This window comes from Lampetra fluviatilis, chromosome 33 (assembly GCF_964198595.1).
Source record: "Lampetra fluviatilis chromosome 33, kcLamFluv1.1, whole genome shotgun sequence".
In the NCBI taxonomy this organism is placed as follows: domain Eukaryota; kingdom Metazoa; phylum Chordata; class Hyperoartia; order Petromyzontiformes; family Petromyzontidae; genus Lampetra; species Lampetra fluviatilis.
Genome location: NC_136307.1, coordinates 3,757,176 through 3,775,480, shown reverse-complemented (window position 1 = coordinate 3,775,480; position 18,305 = coordinate 3,757,176). Strand labels below are relative to the sequence as shown.

The 18,305-nt window shown below is 45.1% G+C and overlaps 1 protein-coding gene across 1 annotated transcript in view; it reads left to right on the top strand.

The window, feature by feature from the left end:
• The window catches only part of LOC144943873 (uncharacterized), an 89,959-nt gene that overhangs the window by 59,198 nt on the left and 12,456 nt on the right, over positions 1 to 18,305 (top strand). The window contains exon 4 of the mRNA XM_078871709.1: positions 1,233 to 1,447. Within this exon, the coding sequence (XP_078727835.1) occupies positions 1,233 to 1,447 (215 nt within the window). The remainder of the gene's footprint in view (positions 1 to 1,232; positions 1,448 to 18,305) is intronic.

Genomic DNA, 18,305 nt, shown 5'->3' with positions numbered 1-18,305 from the left:
ATCATGAGCCGCATTTCAGAGGGGCCTTGGACCCGTACAGACTTCTTTCACGCAAACATTTATACGCATCCCTTTTAAATTTAACTCTTGTGAGATGTCTAGAATTGATAAAAAAAAAGAATCTGCTCGTGTTTTATAGGATCCCGTAATAAATGATAGCCATAGCTCATAAAATATGCATAGGATTTAAAATTTTATGTTTAATTTGAAAGAGCAGTTGTAGGAATTTTAAATGACAATAAAACCCTATAGGCAACCTTCGACGGGGATTTTGCTGGCCTGCATTAACAATATATTTCTGAGCACATTTCCGAGAAATGTTTGGTGAGCAATATATTTCTGAGTGTCAGCCTCACCAGAATACACTTCCGATGCAGAACTTGCTGCAAAGAGTCCTGGTGTGAGAACACACGGTGGTGTAATAATAAGCACCGTACTGCATTCTTTCTGCAGGATATGAAAACTTTAAACTTTCTTAAATTAATCATAAACGGTTTCTATTAGTGTTTATGATGGCTTTTTTTTTTGCGCTTCCAAAGTGATTTCTTACGTTGGATGAATAATTCACTGTGAAGATCATGTTTATTTAATGCTTTGCCAAACGCTTGGCTTGAATTTGCGGTTTCCAAAAAAAAAATGAGCGACATCGCAATAATATCGTGGTATACAAGCCCAGCAATCTGGCTAAATTTGATTCCTCAGAGAATAAGCTATATATATTAAAAAAAACATCCATTTAAAATCCATCTTGGACAGTCTGTTTATATTCACTCCCAAAATCAAAGTGTCTAGTGCAATTTTTTTCAACATATATTTGAGTTTTCGATTTAAATCTTTCGTGACTACAGGGATTCATCTTCTTGGTTCTTTCGGTAAAGTCACGTAGAAGGGAAGTAATAAAATAATAAAAATAAAACATAATAATGAGAATTATTTTATTATGTTTTATTTTTATTATTGTATTACTTCCCTTCTACGTGACTTTACCGAAAGAACCAAGAAGATGTATTTGAGTGTTGACAATCATGTTGGTGTTGTAACACGCTGACCCCAGCCCAAAACTGTACACCTGCGCAAAAAGAGCTTCCTTGCTCATCGGATTCCTCCCGCAGTCGAAATAAAGACTCTGATGGAGAAACATCCTAAAAGGCTCCAGACGTCGAAAGAGAGAGAAAGTCCTTCCCCCCTTGAGCCTCGCGTTAAAGCCCCCCCCCCCCCCCTTGTCGTCGCAGGTGTCGTCGCTCGTAGCGGAGGGCCGTCGCGAGGGACCGCGGTCGCAGCAGCGAGCCGAGGGCGCCCAAGCGGACCCCGAGCAGAGGCCGTGCGCGGGGGCGAGCGACGCCGCCACCACCGCCGCCGCCCTCTCCTCCCGCTGCCCCTCGCTGCCTCCCAGCGGCGCTGCCCTGCACCTGGGGAGCGGCTCCATCGCCGCGTCGTTTTTCGCGAGGTGAGCCCGCCCGCCAGCATGCCCGCCAAGTTGTTGTTGTTGTGGTTCGTTCGTTTTGCGGTTTTCGTTCGGGTGTGGAAATCGGCACGCGCGTTTGCTTTGTTTACGTCGGTGACTCGTCGTCGTTAATGAGTCATGATCGATCCGCTGCTCGATGGTCGAACCGAGCCATTGCCATCCCTTGTGAGCTTGTGATGCACCAATTGAGCCGAGCCATTGCCATCCCTTGTGAGCTTGTGATGCACCAATTGACCCAGCATGTGTGCGCAGGAATTGATTCTATCCCTTTGTCGCCCTGCTGTTGGATGTGAGCATCTGTCTAGCCGAGAGTTCTTCTCCATAAACACTTAGAATAACATTCTGGATTTGAGGCTTTCGTGACTGCAAGGATTCATACTCTTAGGTAGGTAAAATATAAAAATAATAATAGAAATAAATAATAATAAATGAAAATAAATCAATTAAATCACGACGTTTTGGAGGCAACACAAGTCTCCGTCTTCAGGTGGGACCGTCACAGCTCAATTTAAATTATTTATTTTCATTTATTATTATTTTATTTCTATTATTATTTTTATTTTGTACCTACGTGACTTTACCGAAAAAAACCTAAGAGTACTTATAATACCAATAGTTTACATTTGTAAGACACGATTCATCCAAGGAGTCTCGGACGATTTCCACACTTCAGCATCTTTCACAGAGAACACTGCCCAAAGTCTCACAAAGTCTCACCAACCGATCCTTTGCTTGCCTCTTCCCGTTCCTCCCTTCCCTTTTTTCACCGTTGGATTATCTTCGTATCATCTCCAGCCATGTCCCTCTTAGGATATGCCTTACACCTACCACCTACTCATCCCATTTCTCAGTAATGCTCGCTTGTATCTTTATGCCCCTAATGCACACACACACACACGCACGTATACAGGTTATTGTATTATGCGATTATATTTCTAAGTGGATAAAACTATCAGAAAGACATATATATATAACAGATGGAGTGGAGCAGTGGCTCAGTGGTGAGCGAATGCATGTCACTGATATCAGTGGGGAGTGATATCTGAACCGGTCTTGGGCTCGCACTTCAGGCCAACCTCTGGCTCTTGGGGGCCTTCATCCAGCAGTGGATTGAGAAAGAGCTGAAATACGCTTAGGTTTTTTCTCTCTCTCTCGGTAAAGTCACGTAGGTAAAAAATAAAATTAAAAGTTAATAAAAGTAATAATGGAAATAAAATAATAAATCACGACGTTTCGGAGGCAACTCGGAGACTTGTGTTGCCTCCAAAACGTCGTGATTTATTATTTTATTTTATTTCCATTATTACTTTTATTAACTTTTAAAAAAAAATTTTACCTACGTGACTTTACCGAGAAGAAAAAACCTAAGAATATGAATCCTTGCAGTCACGAAAGCTTCAAATCTAGAATTAAAGAGCTGAAACTTTTTTTTATTATTTTTTTTTTATTATAAAAATAGATATTTTACATAGCAGCTGCAGATGGGCTTGTTGTTAAACACTGGCCGAACATTAGTGTTGTTGTTGGTGGTGGTGGTGGTGAAATTCAACTTGGGGCTTGCTTGCATCTGTGCACAGCTCAAAGGGGCTTGCACATTCCGCGTAATCTGCTCAAGAATGTGGGTGGGCAGCATTGTGCCCTGAGATGTTGCCTCTGTGCTCGGGAGTTTATGGTCAAGAGCAGAAGCCAGTTAAAATATCTACATTTGCACGGAATATTCATAAGGCTGAGGTTTTGTTTTCCCTTTGATGAATGCTATTTCACTGATTTGCAGCAAAGCTATTCCTTTGTTGTAAAAAAATTATAACTTAAACATTACTAGTTAATTATAACCGTGGCACTTATACTCATCATAATCGTTTATGTGATCGTTTCATATTCATGGAGCAGCGACAAACATTTAACAATCTGCCCGCGTGATTTTAAACTTAATGCTGCAAATATTTACGTCGTAAAGTCAAATAATGCAGTTTCTCCGAACACGCATGTGCGCATGGTAGATGCGCATCACCACTGACTGTCCTGAGTCAGTGGTGGAAATTTCCCGTTATTATGTCGAGGCTAATCTATGTATAGGAAAACCACTGTTGAATTACCATTCAGCAGGAGTACCTATTTTATGGACCCTGGATGGATAATGGGGCTGATTTGACCCCCAACAGAGATTTTAAATCGAGATTGTGAGCTAAGCGCTCTGCCAAAGTGCTCTTGAACGATTTAAATCAGTGCCTACACGAATCGAAATTTCCATGTACCGTCACTCAACCTATATTTCTATTAAGGCATCGTTTATATATATTAATAAAATTGTAGACCACCCACAAACCCGATAACAGCAGCTGATTATATTATTTAACAAAGCCTATATTGTGACGCAAAATAAATAACTATCAAAGTCATTTATCTACCTTACATTGCCGTATTAACTTGCATATCTGACTCCTACACATGTATTTACGTGTCGAGTGTAAGTGGCTGTGAAATAATCGGACATAATAGAGTCTGCGTGCGTCTAAACATTCGTCTTTCTAGCAGGCGACGCCTGTGCTAATGGCTCCGCTGCAAAGTAACCATTTGTTCCGGCGATGTATTTTCGAGTGAATAAATACGTTGCTCAGGACCGTTTTTTTGGCTTTTCGTGCGCGCATTCATTGCCATTTCCATTGCCGCCCCTGAAAACGGCAATACGTTTGAACTAAACCCTTGTGCATATATTCAACCGCGACCATTACTGCCTTCTGCGGGGCAAAGCGAAAACCCGGTTATCAATTTACCTAAAAGGGTGGTGGTGGTGCCGAAACTATTTTTCAGAGGAAATTAGAAATAATCATACCCAATCAGCATTTGTATTCTTTTATGTCTTTTTATTAATTCAATCGAGACGGCGGACGTAATTATGGAAATTGTTAAACATGTATACTCCAAGATGGAAATCCCCTTTTGTGAGTTCTGGCTTTTCATTATTAAAAGCTGGCCCCCGTTTTTTAAAAACGTCAAAAATTACCAGAGGCTTAAGTGCAAGCGTGTAGTGCTTCATAATTGCTGCAATTAGTGCTGTGCCGTGCCTCGCAATAAACAGTCTTATTCAATCACAAATTGTGATCCACACAGAGGCAGGCACAATGGTGGGGCCCATATTTAAGTCTTGAGTATTATTATAATTATTATTTTCTTGTTTTAACACCGGATGAACATTGGTGCACGTGCATTGTTTAATGCACTCATAATAGTGAAGATGATCATAATTTACATCTCCATGTCAGTCCACTACTGAATGAGTGAAGGCCTTACACGTGCCGTGTCAGGCATGAAACGGGGGGCGGGTGAAGTATGGTCAACAAACTTGCCACGACGGGAAGGCATAGGGAGGGCTCATCCAGCAGTAGATTTATAAAGGGCTTTACATTTTTATCTCAGAATCTGAATTTGTATTTAGACTGGAGGAATCCGATGAGCTACAAAGCTCTTTTTCACAGAGGTTCCAATAGGGGTAGGTCAGAAAGTTGCAATAACAAAGAATGCAAAAAACACGATAGGAGTGCAAAGTATAGGAAAGGTAAGCAATCCACAAAACTAAACTATTTTATTTTTTTATTTTTCCAGGTAAAGCCCACTGAGCTCTTAGATTATTTTTTCAGAAGTGACCAGCCAAATAATCGGAATAATCTAAACGCGGCCGAGAAGGCACCAACCGAGGAGATGGAGCGATGAAATCAGCTCGTGTGTAGGGTGTAGATGCTTAGATTGTGGGACCGTGAGAGACAGTGACGGCTCATGGATGTCTAGGAGATGGAGCGATGAAATCAGCTCGTGTGTAGGGTGTAGATGCTTTGATTGTGGGACCGTGAGAGACAGTGACGGCTCATGGATGTCTTCATCCAGCAGTGGATTGCTCACGGCTGATGATGATGGCAATAGAAGTGGGGGATGAGTACCGGAAATCAATTAATACACGCTACATCATTTAGGCATCAACGTAAAATGTAAACGTTGCAATGGTCCTCACAATGTCCTAGTTTTGTTTTTCATGTATCGATATCCATGGCTATTGGGGGCAAGTCACTCGAGCGAATACTTTTCACTTGAGACTCTGCAGGATAGGCCCATGCTTTACGTGATTTGGAATGAACAGACTTCAGCGTATCAAGTAGAACGTGGTCTTTTCCATAAAAAAAAATTCACTGAAAAACAAAACCCCACTGCTTTCAAAGGGGTATTTTTCCGCATGGAGCAGCGTGTGTGTGTGTATTTCAACAAGTTAAATCATAACATAATAATGGCAGCTCTCGCGGTTATATTAATAAAGAAGCAAGGACTGCATGTAAATGGTGATTTACTGTAATAATTAGCACTGTGTTTGTAACTGTGGCGCTGACCATTTGTCAGACCCCGCCTTCCCTTTTCCTGCGCTTGCCACTTAGCCCTGGCTCCTGCCCCGGCTTTGTTTCACCATGAACCCAGATCGTGACATTTACCCCTTCCTCACCTGTTCCTTTACCTTTTGTATCCCCATTGTTGTGGGCAGCATTGGTATATAAATACTCCGTATGAGAAGATGACCTTAACAGAGAATGGCACAAGAGGCTGGTGCCAGGAAGATGTGGCCACTACTTGAGCATATTGGCACCGGACGGGGGAAAGTGGAAACAAATGACGAAACGTGAAATGAGCACCTACGACGATGATGATAAAACACATTCTTTGCACTATTTCAGTGCTACATTGTTATCTGGCCTGACCACCTGAATGTGAAATCGTAGTCGTTGCTCTGCATCTACGTCAGCCGTACCAAAGAAGAAGTGCCGTATTGCGTATTTTTGTCCACGTGGTAACGAGGTCAAAGGTCAAGGTGCAGCCCTGAAATTGCCTGCTCGTGCCATTGCTGGCGCATGGGCCGCCGCTGCGGGGAAGCACCTCGACAGGCCCTCTGAAGAAATATTTTTCGGCCTACTTTTCCACATTGGCCAGATGTCTTGGAACAAGTGGGCAGCACCCACACTTTATCCCACAACGTGTTACCCTGCCTATCTGATTGGCTGCGATCTACCCGTTTATACCTGCCGGCCGTTTCAAATGCAACACCGGTGGATCGGGTCAGCGACCTCTGCATTGCATGCCCTGTGATAACCGTGTGCACCATGGCAGCGTCTGGAGATACTGTGCAAATTGACATTATTATTATGAACAGGATATCAGTACTGCATGGGGTAATTTTTCACTCGTGATAGCACTCCCCCGATGAGGGACTTATCATTGCATTTGCTTATTGCATTTGGCACGCAATTTCAACAGGCAATAAGCCAGATTTAGGCGCGTTATTATTGGGGGGTTTTCACAAATTCCTTTAAGCGATCATCCCCAAAAAACAGCTGCAATGATATAACAGAAACAAGCGTTAGCTTTGTGGCACGATAGTAAGTGGCTATTAAACGTCAGAAACACCGCTTGTAGACGTAGAGAGGCAGCCCCAAGTACAGTCTGTCCACTTGATTTTCAATTTTTAAAGATAAGACCAGGCATTTGCGATAATGATGAGGAGACGTGTTGGTGATTCATCAAGGTGTGTTTATAAAGCGGCCAAATGAGAGACAGTGAAGGAGAAATGGGAGGGAGAGAACCAACCGTTTCATTATTTTATGAGGTCAAAGCCAGCATTATAGTGAGTCTTCTAAACACACTGATGTGCCCTGACTTGATTAATAAGTTCCATCTCCGACCGACCATTCAACCATTACAAGCTTGCTGGCAATGTGGTGAGAGCACCTGACCCGCACATTGAGAGATTACGAGGTTAATTCAGCCAGGGTTTATGAAATAGATACTCCTTTGTGGGAGGACATCAACCTTTTGAATCCTGTGGGGAAATTGGCCCCCGTCACAGAAATGTGGAATTTCTACCAAATGGTTCAGGGCCACTAGTGGAGACGAGATACCATAAAGCACTGGTATCCAGAACGCACCATGATGATGATGATGAAGCAGTGTTGTGGAATTTGTAGTAAAAATCACAGAAGCATGTCTGCTCTTCATATATCAAGCTTAGTAGCCAGAGGCAGATTGGCCCATCATCAACGCCATGAGTAATAGGCGTGAATAGGTTCTCGGTTAATTCCTAAAAAAAAAAGATTAGCGTATGATGAATGCAGGAGCCTCGTCAAAGCATCCTCGCACCTGCACGAGTGCGAGGCAGTGATCATCACCATTGATGGGCACTGAGCCAGTGTTGGGAATTCCTCTTGTCTGTGGCAGGGGTGAGTTCGAACGGTGCATGACCGTGAAAATCATGGTTTCCATATGTGACATTTCTATATGTGACATTTCCATTTGTGAAATTTACACATTTGACATTTCCCAAGTAGAGTGAAGCAGAGTCCTGAGTTTGATCAGGTTTTTAGCAAATCATTTAGAGCACGTGGTTTATGTTTTGTTCTTTATTTAAAAATGATGATTAAAATTCACTTTCATCGCTTGTGGTGCCCTCGCAAGTGCTCAATTTGACCTGAGTGCCGTACATCAATGCAGCGTCAACGCAATGCCGCAAATATATTGTGTACTGCTCATGTTTTGCGATGTTTGTTGCTGTGTTGGCTTTCCGATGTGTTACTTCAGGTTGCATCGCGTGTTGTTCGACATTATGTGCCACATTTCGTGCCACGGCCTGGGAGCTTCTTCACCTTCTTTTGAGTTTGAATCGGGAATTGAATTCAGGTCCTAAAGAAGCTTTGTCACTGGCAGGACAAGATGCTCATGCTTTATTGGCATTACATTGGCATGCAGTGACCTAGATGGGATATTAAACTGTGGCCTTTGCACGGATGACTGAATGCATTCCCATTGGAATGTGGATAATGCTCACAAATGCACTGCCTGTTGTGTGAGATTTGAAAACCAAAAGTAGATATTTTGCATTACAAACAAATCTAGACTCATATGTAGGCTGCTGGCCCGGACAGCTAATTCCATACCAGGACGTAACCTGGGTTTGAATCCTGGTAACGACTCGTGAATTACATTGGTTCTCAAGTATAGCGAGTGTAAGCTCTCAGCCCAATCCTAAATAACTGCACAGAGAAAAAAAACATCACGTTAAATTTGGTATGTCACTTGACCCCTTCCCGTTCCGAGACGACTGCAAGTTGTAGGGTCACCGCTGAATCTCGGAAAGCACAAGCGGCTCAGCGTACATTTTTTTTCGGAGAGGCGTAGCGCCGCTATTTTTAAGGACATTGCTACTCACCGCAGAGAACCGTCACGACCCCACCGCACTCTACGATGGCTGGCACCAAACTGTGCCACACGCCCTCCCGCAAGGCCTTGTGGGAGCCTCGGTACCGATACGGTTATTTACATTTTTTTGTTTTTCTTCTGGCGCTGTAGACTTTTAAAAACACCTCTTGTTCAAAAATGCATGCACAATTCATAGTTTGAATGTAAAATAGGAAAAACATTATTTGGGATCGCAAAATTTGTGAGCCAACAACGTACGGTGGAATGTGAAGAGTTTCAGTTTTGCTTCAGTGGATAATGAAATGAAAAAATAAGTCAGCCAGATTTAGAAGTCGTATGCGTAGAATTCAAACCCGCAAGTGCAATGAAGTCAGTTGTGACGATCATTGTCTGACGTTATAAAACGGTATGAAGTAGAGTCACAAAAGCCATGTCAATTACAGTGGAGCACTACAGCTCACAGAGAAAGTGGCTTCCTGCACCAACAAGACCATTGCTCTATGGGAACCTCATTTGCCAGTAAAAATATGATAATTGGTTCTTTACCCTTCTATCTGGCAACAAAACTGACACCTTTTTACAAGGAGTCATGTTTGCATAGACCGCAATACCTGCAGTCATAATACAAACAAAAGAACATAACTCTTGAGGACAGTGCACATTATCAGAGTTATGTTCTTTTGTTTGTATTATGACTGCAGGTATTGTGGTCTATGCAAACATGACTCCTTGTAAAAAGGTGTCAGTTTTGTTGCCAGATAGAAGGGTAAAGAACCAATTATCAAGACCATTGCTGTGCTCATGTCCATCGGCGGGACAGAGCCCACTGGTTGAACCGCCACATTTTCATCGCAGGGGCAAGTCCCCTTGCATAGGACGGCAAACGTCAACAATTTTTTCATCATCAAAAAGGGATGATGAGCTCCATAAAGCCTCACCTACAATTGGTCACGTGAGTTTATGGCCTGTCGCGGTATATTACGGGATATCACTGCAGAGGTGATTTCTCGTAGTTGCCTCTCTTTCAATGCAGCCTCTACTGTCCCAAATCATGCACGAATGTCAACGTTATATTTCGACGGGAGCCATCTGTTAAACGCAGAGGCTTGGACACCTGTTCTCACGAGCGCGTGGAAAAATAAAAAAAAAGTCGCCCGTGTTAGAGATAAAGGCGTGCGTGAAAAAAAGAATACGTCTAAAGAATGCATCTCATCTGGACACAATTCGGCCTTTGGATGTTTCGAGGCAGCGGCTCTGCCGTCCGGTTTCCCATCGTAATTGCGCGCCACACGGTTGACTCCCTGAGCCCGTGGGCATTTGGCTCTCAATGGCCGCAAGAGTCGGGGAGCGTTTAAGAGATCGTGGGTGCCCAATTACTCTGAGGGATGGCGAAGGGTAGCCGTGGGGACAATGGAGCGTCGCTTTCCATACAAGCCGGATGGACACACTACATTGGCCCGGCGTAATTACACATGATGCAAGACAACCACGGCCATTCACAGAGCAGTTAGAGACACCAATCCCTCCCCGGGCAGTTACACCACCTATTCTCAATGTTTTATTTTATTATTTTGACCTTATATTGTTTCATTTTCAGATGTGTATATTTTATGATTCGTGCCGTTTCACGCTTTTGGTGTTATCTTTCTCGCTGAATATGTTAATGCTTTACAGACCTTTGAGTATTCGCCGATGGGTGAAGGTCTATCCAAACCATGTCAGTCATGGAGGATGCTTGACAATACTTCACCAGGCTGGTCAGGACCAGTTCAGATATTACTCGTCATCGACGTTAGACCTGGCTAGGAATCAAACTCAGGCAACCAGGTTCACAACACAAATGCTAGCCACCCGTTAAAATGAGAGATGAAAGTGCCTCGCTTGCTCGACGGACTGTGGAGTCGTGATCATCTCCGTTGTGGTGGCCCTGAACGAGCGGTGGAAATTCCACATTCCTATGGCTCGGAGCTATCGCACAAAGGGAGACGCTGGACCTTTTCAAGCTTTCCACTCTTTTGTCACAGGGTGTAATCGCGGTGCCGAAATTATTCCGCAGCGTGGGAAAGAAGTCAGAGTTTTGTTTTTTTGCTTTTTGTCCAGTTACGCTTTACCCTTATCCGAGCCGCTCACGGGGATCTAACGCATCTCGCTCTCACAATCGGCTCGTCGTCAAATGTTTTGAAGCGTTCAGTTGGTGGTCGCCTTTTCCGGCCTCTCGTCACCGAATCCACTTCAGGTGTAAGGGGCTCTCGCGGCTGTCACCGAGATGAGCCGCGCTTGTCGCTGTGGGTGGCTCAGTGGACTGAGGCCGATGTCAGGATACGGAGCAGCCTTCCCCTCCTCCTCCTCCTGGGATCCTGAGCTCAAGCCTCGAGGCGGATGAGCCTCGAGAAAAGAAAATTGTTTCGCCACTTTTGTCCGAATTTTTGTAAAAAATCTGTGCCAAAACCGATTGACTAAAAAGTGTCAATGCTGGTAGGCGTTCACATGGGCGCTGTCGTTGTGGTTTTATTTGTTTTTTATAAATCCCGAGTAACTGTTAGTTATGTCTCTATTGTTTATTTACTCATTCGTTGATTCGGTTGCTTCATCGGAAGCGTCTTCATAAGTTCATGAATGGACGTTTAGATTTATAGCATGCTTTAATGAAATATGCGCATTTATGAGCAGAACTTAATGGCAATGGTTACACTGACACTAAATATTTCCGAAAATGAAATCGGGCAAAGAAGGCCCCTCTTGAAAAAGAGTATTTAGCATCAGTGAGTCTGTTCTGGAAAAATAAAAATAAAAACAAAGTGAACGTTGCTAGGAGTATTTTAAATATAATAATTAAGAGATGAATTGCGTTATATAATAGGGGAATAAAGTACCAACGGGGTTTGTTCTTGAAGAATAACACAACATCCATATTTGCGTGTAATTTAAATCTGTTGCTCAAAACTATTTTTGGGCACCATTCGTGAGGTTGTGCTGTGCACTAATGCCGGGAATTACATTTCTTAGAAGTCAAAGGTCAAAATGTCTCCCTGCTCAAGTGACAAATTGGGCAGCACTCATTTCCTTCAAAGTCTTGAGACAGCCGTGGCATTTGTTTATTTATTTATTTATTTATTTGTATGACGGTATGTGCACTGAACTTCTTTCGCACCGTACGTAGCCAACCGCACTAATCGTAGGTGTGGAGAAGCCTTCTCTCCATAGAACAAGCACTGGAGAATTTCAAGAAGGTGGTGATCAAAATATCATCCCTGGAGGGACGAGAGCCTCGCCTGGGATTTTAACTTATACCCTTTTCAACTGACAGCTGATCGTTCTAACCGTTGTGTGTATGTAGGTATGTATGCTGAACGTACGTAGCCAACCAAGCTCCAACCACGTTCTGTTTTGCTTGGGCAATGATAATAACACTGAAGCACATAGCTAAATTTATACGACGTTATAAAAAAAAATCGCACGTTATAAAAACGTAAAAAAATTATTATTATTATAATAATAATGACAATTACGCCTTGCGATCAATTAGCCAAAAGCTGGCGCATTCTAGCAACGTTGGCGGAGACCGTGCGGGCGCTCGTCCCCTTGGGGAAGTGGGGACGCTGCCGCGCCGAGGCCAGCTCATCGATTGACCTCGCTTCACCCGCGGCAGTAAACGGACGGTTAAAATAAAGCGTGCTAATAAAAATGAAATAATGCAATAAGCGAGCGGTGATATAGATGTCTGCCGGAATTAATAGAGGCGAAAGCCAGTGTGGCAAGAGACCTCCTTGGAAGCCATAAACTACCAAAGTACTCGTCGCAGGGGCAGACCGGAGTGCAAGAGTCACTCAGTGTTTTGCTAATTCACTCGCCTTCCACTCTGCTTTGTGCCCTCGTTCTAAAAGAAGCGCGCCCTCCTTTACGGAGTGTTTGAGATGGGAAGAACAACCATGCCATCATCACCTTAGGAGCTGTAACTTCACAGCAGCCTCCAAAGTGATGTTCGTTGTTGGAGATAACGCGGCCTTGTTAGCTTTTTCGAGGTACGTTTAGTTACTGTTGGCACGTACGTGTGTGTGCGTGGGGAGCGGTAGTGTAGTGGTTAGCGCGCTGTGTTATGAACCTGGCGACCCGGGTTCGATTCCCGCTCACGGTCAACACCAGTGACGATTATCTGAACCGGTCCTGGGCCTCCCCTAGGTCGACTCAGCCTGAAATGAGTACCTGGTTCGGTGTGTAAACATCGCCACTGGGGAGACAAAGGCGGTCGGGCGTGGTGCTGGCCACCCACCCCCTTGTGTACCGTTCCGGCTTTCATAGGTGCTCGCTAACAGCACTTGCCCCTACAGTCTGTTGAGGCTATACGGGGGATCTTTATCTTTGTATTGGGGCCTCAACGTACACCTAGTCTGGCACAAGTGGTGTGGTGACATTACCGCCACTTAGTAGGGAACAGCGGTTGACGTTGCGCGGAGGATTTTTGTAGGGCTGTACGTGCCGGCATCGTCTGAATCATCTACAAGCAGCAAGTTTGCCGGAAGTCAGCAGAGGTTGCCTGCGGAACAGAATGGCCCCTGTCGTGGGGTGAAGGAATTTCGAATCCTGGCTCAGGACCACCAGTGGCGATGAGCACTGCCCAATTTGCTGACGCTAACTTTTGGCCGTTATCTAAATGTTGATGTGTTACATTTTTTTGTTCGAGTTTGACAACCCTGAGATTTTGACAAGCAAACGGAAAAGAGCATTTTACACGAAATGTTTTGCTCTTCTCTACCATTTTTTTCCGGAATTATTCTGCAGCTCAGTATTGAAATTGGAATTCCCCACAACATGCTGGGACGATGTTTTATTTATTCACAGAAAGAAAGAAAAAAGCGTCAGCTGTAGCACGGCCAAGGGCTCGTATTAAAGACACTTCCACCGAGGCTTATATGAAAACCCGAACGTAAACGGTTTATAGCCACTATAAATGTGGCGGTGTATGGAATACCACATCAACAGGGCATGCATATTGAAAAGGTCCAAAACTACAATAAACATAAACACAACCCCGCCAGGTTAGGTCACGCACGCTGGAATTGTTTTTACGTGTGAAAAGACGTATTGCCTGGCATGCATGCATGATGAAGTGATTCATAGTTGGTTATTTTTGGTGCGAGATCACCGTCTAGGTATTATGTCAGTTTTCAACGTTAACCCTCCACCACCCGACGTAGCCAATCAAGTCACATTATACTTTGACCATCTACAATGCCAAAATAAACGAATTATGAATCGTGATATTGATCGTGAGAGCCTCCGCATAAAGAGAGGGGTGATGCGTTGCGAAACACATGCACGGCAGCACCTTTGCGATGCATGGCTGCATGGATTTTCGGTCATTTCGTGAAAAGTGTCCTCTTTTTAATGCATCCAGCAAAAGCGCAGTGAGACTCGTTTTCATTTGGATACTGTTTGGCATATTTGTTCATTCCCTTTGGCAAGCACGTTTGTGCGCGGGAGGAAACCAGACTGCCTGGATAAATCTCCACAATTACGAGGGGATATCCGTGGAGATAAGCCAACCAACCTTGTCGATCGACCATCACCTACTTTGTCGCTGTGCAAGTTGGGTGTGTCACACACGTGATTTGTGTTTGCGTAGTCCACCAACCCTTGTTCCAAAGAATTGGATGACCATATCCTCATAATTGTCATCATCACGCGTTTTTAATCCAACATTGGAGTGGGAATATCTGAATATTATGGTGTATGCATGCTGCATCGTTAATTCGCAAATAGTGTTCATGTGTTTCTATACCGAGTGGGGAGCGGTAGTGTAGCGGTTAGCGCGCTGCGCTGCAAATCCGGCGATCCGAGTTCAGTTCCCGTTCACGGTCAAGACCAGTGACGGTTATTTAAACGCGTTCTAGATGTCCCCTGAGGTCAACTCAGCCTCAAATGAGTACCTGATGCGGTGTGTAAACATAGCCACTCGGGAGACAAAGGCGGCCCAGCGTGGTGTTGGCCACCCACCCCGTCGTGTGCCCGTGCCGACCTTCGTAGGCACTGCTCGCTAGCAGCACTTGCCCCAACAGTCTGTGAAGGCTATATAGGGGATCTTTGTCTTTGTAAACACCAAGTGAAGGGCAGAGGAAAAAGTGTGCTGCGCAATTTTCTTATTTAACATACAAGCAAGGGTAGGTATGCATGATAACAAGGAATTCCATTATGGATCAGAGCAGACATCACTTAGTGCAAACATTCCGAAAGAGAAACTTCCCTGGGATTGCTCCACTATGCAGAGTGGCAGATAAGAGGCTTCTCAAGGTCAGCCGCCGTCGATAAATGAAAATAAAAAGATGAAGAAAAAAGAACCTCCACCCCCCCTCCCCCCCCACTGCAAACGTAAATGCATGAGACACATGGCTCGGAAGAGATTACATTTGCCGGAGCCGTCTGGCTACCTTTTAGCGGAGCTCCTGCACCCGGCGGATCGTTGTTAGCTGCGGAAGAGGCCCACGTGATGCTCCGCGCAACATTAACGCGGCGGCGTAAAGGTAACTGGAGGAAAGTTATCAGTCATTCCCACCGGAGCCACGGAAAGTCCCCCGGGTTATTCCGTGTGTGTGTGTGCACGCGTTCGGTTGCCTTGTGAAATAACACACTGGGAGGGGCTCGTGCAGTGAGTGGTTAGGGCACTGTGCTGTGAAACTCGGGTTGCCTCGGTTCGATTTTCTGGCCATGGCTAACATTAGTGGCAAGCGATAACAGAATTGGTTCTGTCGCTACCCTCTCCTGATCAGTGTGTCAAAGTGTGGTCAGTCAACCCCCATGAGGCCTTCATACAGCAGCGGATTGATTAAGGGCATTATGTTGTTATTGTTGTTGTTGTTATTATTATTATACTTGAGGGAACTTATTTCAACGTCGCTTTCGTTTGATCTGGCCCCCGGATGGAGATGTGAGGTGAGGGCACCAGACTCTCACATCCCAAAGCTCGTTTAGACTCAACCTGCCACCGCCTCCGTTGGAAGCCAACCATAGCCCTGTGGGGAGACTGGCCCCCGCCTTGAGAATGTGGAATGTCTGCCACTGCATCAGGGCCGTCGAAAATAACGAGCACCAATCGCTAAATCGTTAGTGCAGAAAAATGTACTTTACCCCACCCCTCAAGAGGCGGAGGTTGATGATTGATGATGAAATAATCAACTTTGGGTGACAAGTCAAAATGTCCAAATCCCCCAAAAAAGTTTACTGAGCGAGAAAAAAACAAGAAAAACGATCATCACATTCCCAGTACCAACGCGGAGTAGGAAGAGGGCCGAGGTTGTACCCGTAATTGCATTGGTCGAATTTAAAATATTGTCACAATGCGCCGTGGTATTTAACACCCCATTAATTTCATGGCGTGCTATTTCGCAGCAAAGCGTTAATTGGGCGGGGAGGCAGTCGGCCGGTCGGAGGCTCTCTCTCTCCGCCGGGTCCACCGTCCGTCCGTGCGTCCCGTCCAGACAGCCAAGCCCCACACCATCGCCCGTCGGCTCGCAACCGGCTCTCGCGACCGCCGCCCGCAACGACCCGATTTGCGATGGCACGACGCGACTGGAGCGATGGCACCTGAGTGACATCGCCGGTGGCAACATTTGTCGAAGGCCATCCTCGGCTTGCCCCCCCCCCATTACCACCACCGCCATCCGCCACCGGCTTCCTGTAACTCTAAACCGCGGTTGTTCGAAGCGCGGTGCCAAGCATGCGAGAAGCGGTTCACTTGGGCGCTAGTTCTGGCGTTGAACTGTACACTTGTTAACAGACGGCTCTCACAACAATATCGCTGAAATGGAAAACTATCGGTGCGTTTTTTTATTTTTTTGTTACTCCCAGTAGGGTTGAATTGTCAAGTTTTTTTTAAGGAAGGAAAGTTAAATCAAAGTAATTTCTTTGTTTTGTGAGTTGGCGCTAATTTTATTTGGCTGTCGTCAGCTATTTTTGTGAATTCCACATTCCTATGACGAGAGCCGATCTTTGCACATGACAACTGCTGATTAGTTCCCGCATAAATGGGATGTTGACGAGCATGGGGGACACTGGAGCGGGATGATCAGCTGAGTTGAACCCCAGCCGGGAGTTGAACCTGCAACCTTCTGAATGCGAGTCAAGTTATTAATTTTTACCTATATTTCATCAGTCACGCCTCTTCACACTATTCACAGACATGCATTAAGCTCGCTTTTTGAACCCGCTACGCAACAGGCAAGATACAAACAAAACACGGCACAGTCGGGGAAAGGGCTCTTCAGCTACAAGGCCAAAAAGGCAGAGTTTGAATAAAACACGAGCAAAAAATCCTACGACTTACTCTGCCCTCCGAAATATCGCACACACTTCTTGGCTTTCAGCCCCTGTGAGTTGTCGGCAGTCGTTATTCATTTCCCGCGCGAGATTCTCGCAACTACACGCAAGTGCGTGCGGAGTCGCGAGAGCCGGGCGAGCGAGCCGGGGGCAGTTTCCGAGCTGCACAAGAAAAGCCCCTTCCCAAAAAAAAACACCGTTTCGATTATGTTTTTTTTAACCACTCTTCATTTATCCCGCCGCTTTGTTTCCACTTCTCGCAAGGTCCATCTCGATAGGAGAACAAGAGAATCTCATTTATTTTCTGGGGCTTGGCCAGACCAGCTTTAGCTTGGTTTGGACAATGCGGGGGGGGGGGGTGGTGGGCGACTTGAAAAAGGGACCCAATGATTAATAGGAGAGTGGTTAAGCTGCAGACTGCGTTACAGAACTTTTGCAGCATTGTTGGGCACTGAATTAACCTCGGGCTACAGTTGCGTTATCCGGTGTTGTGACGCTTCGGCGAGAGTGCCCGCCACTCATTTGGAAGGTTGGCGAGTTCAAACTCCGGTCATCATCATTGTCATCGGCGCTTTATTCCAAACCAAGTGAGAGTCCTTTGAGAGTAAGCGCCTGACGTTGTTATGTTGGCCGTCATTCCAACACTTTCTTTTCATTCCTGCGTGGCGAATCGTCCCAATCGCTGGGCGCGTGAATGAGGCGGAATTTTTCTCCGCAGAATTTGTACACGAAGGCAGAAATGCCGCAAATGTGCCGAAGCAAACCCGACACGGGTTGAGCGCTAGAAGTGTCTCTTTCAAGGGAGGCTTAGCCCTCGAAGCAATACATTACACTTGTGATTGAAAGAGATTTCACAGCATCGTAAAATAATAATAGCGATAATGTTTAGCCCTTTGTGAGTTCGCTGCTGGATGAAGGCCTAACTACGTGCTTACGCAGTCATGCTGGGGGTAGTTTGAGAAACGTCCTCCAATGTCTGTCAGTAGCCTTGGTGAAGCAGGGGGCCTACGTATAAGGACACAGATGATAGCCACGCAGCTGATTCTGCAACGCATGCGCGGCTGTCCCTGGAACCAGAACATGTATTTATACCGGAGGAATCCGATTAGCTATGAAGCTCTTTTCACAGATGTCCAGTCGTCCCTGGGCTTCCGGGCCTGGTTTGCAGTGGTCACAGCCATGTTACACATGGGATACCAACAGATACACCCACTTTAACAGGAGCACTCAATTTTATAGGCTCATATTTAAAGATATATTTTCACTATTAAAAAAGAAAAAGTTGCCATAAAATGAAACTCCG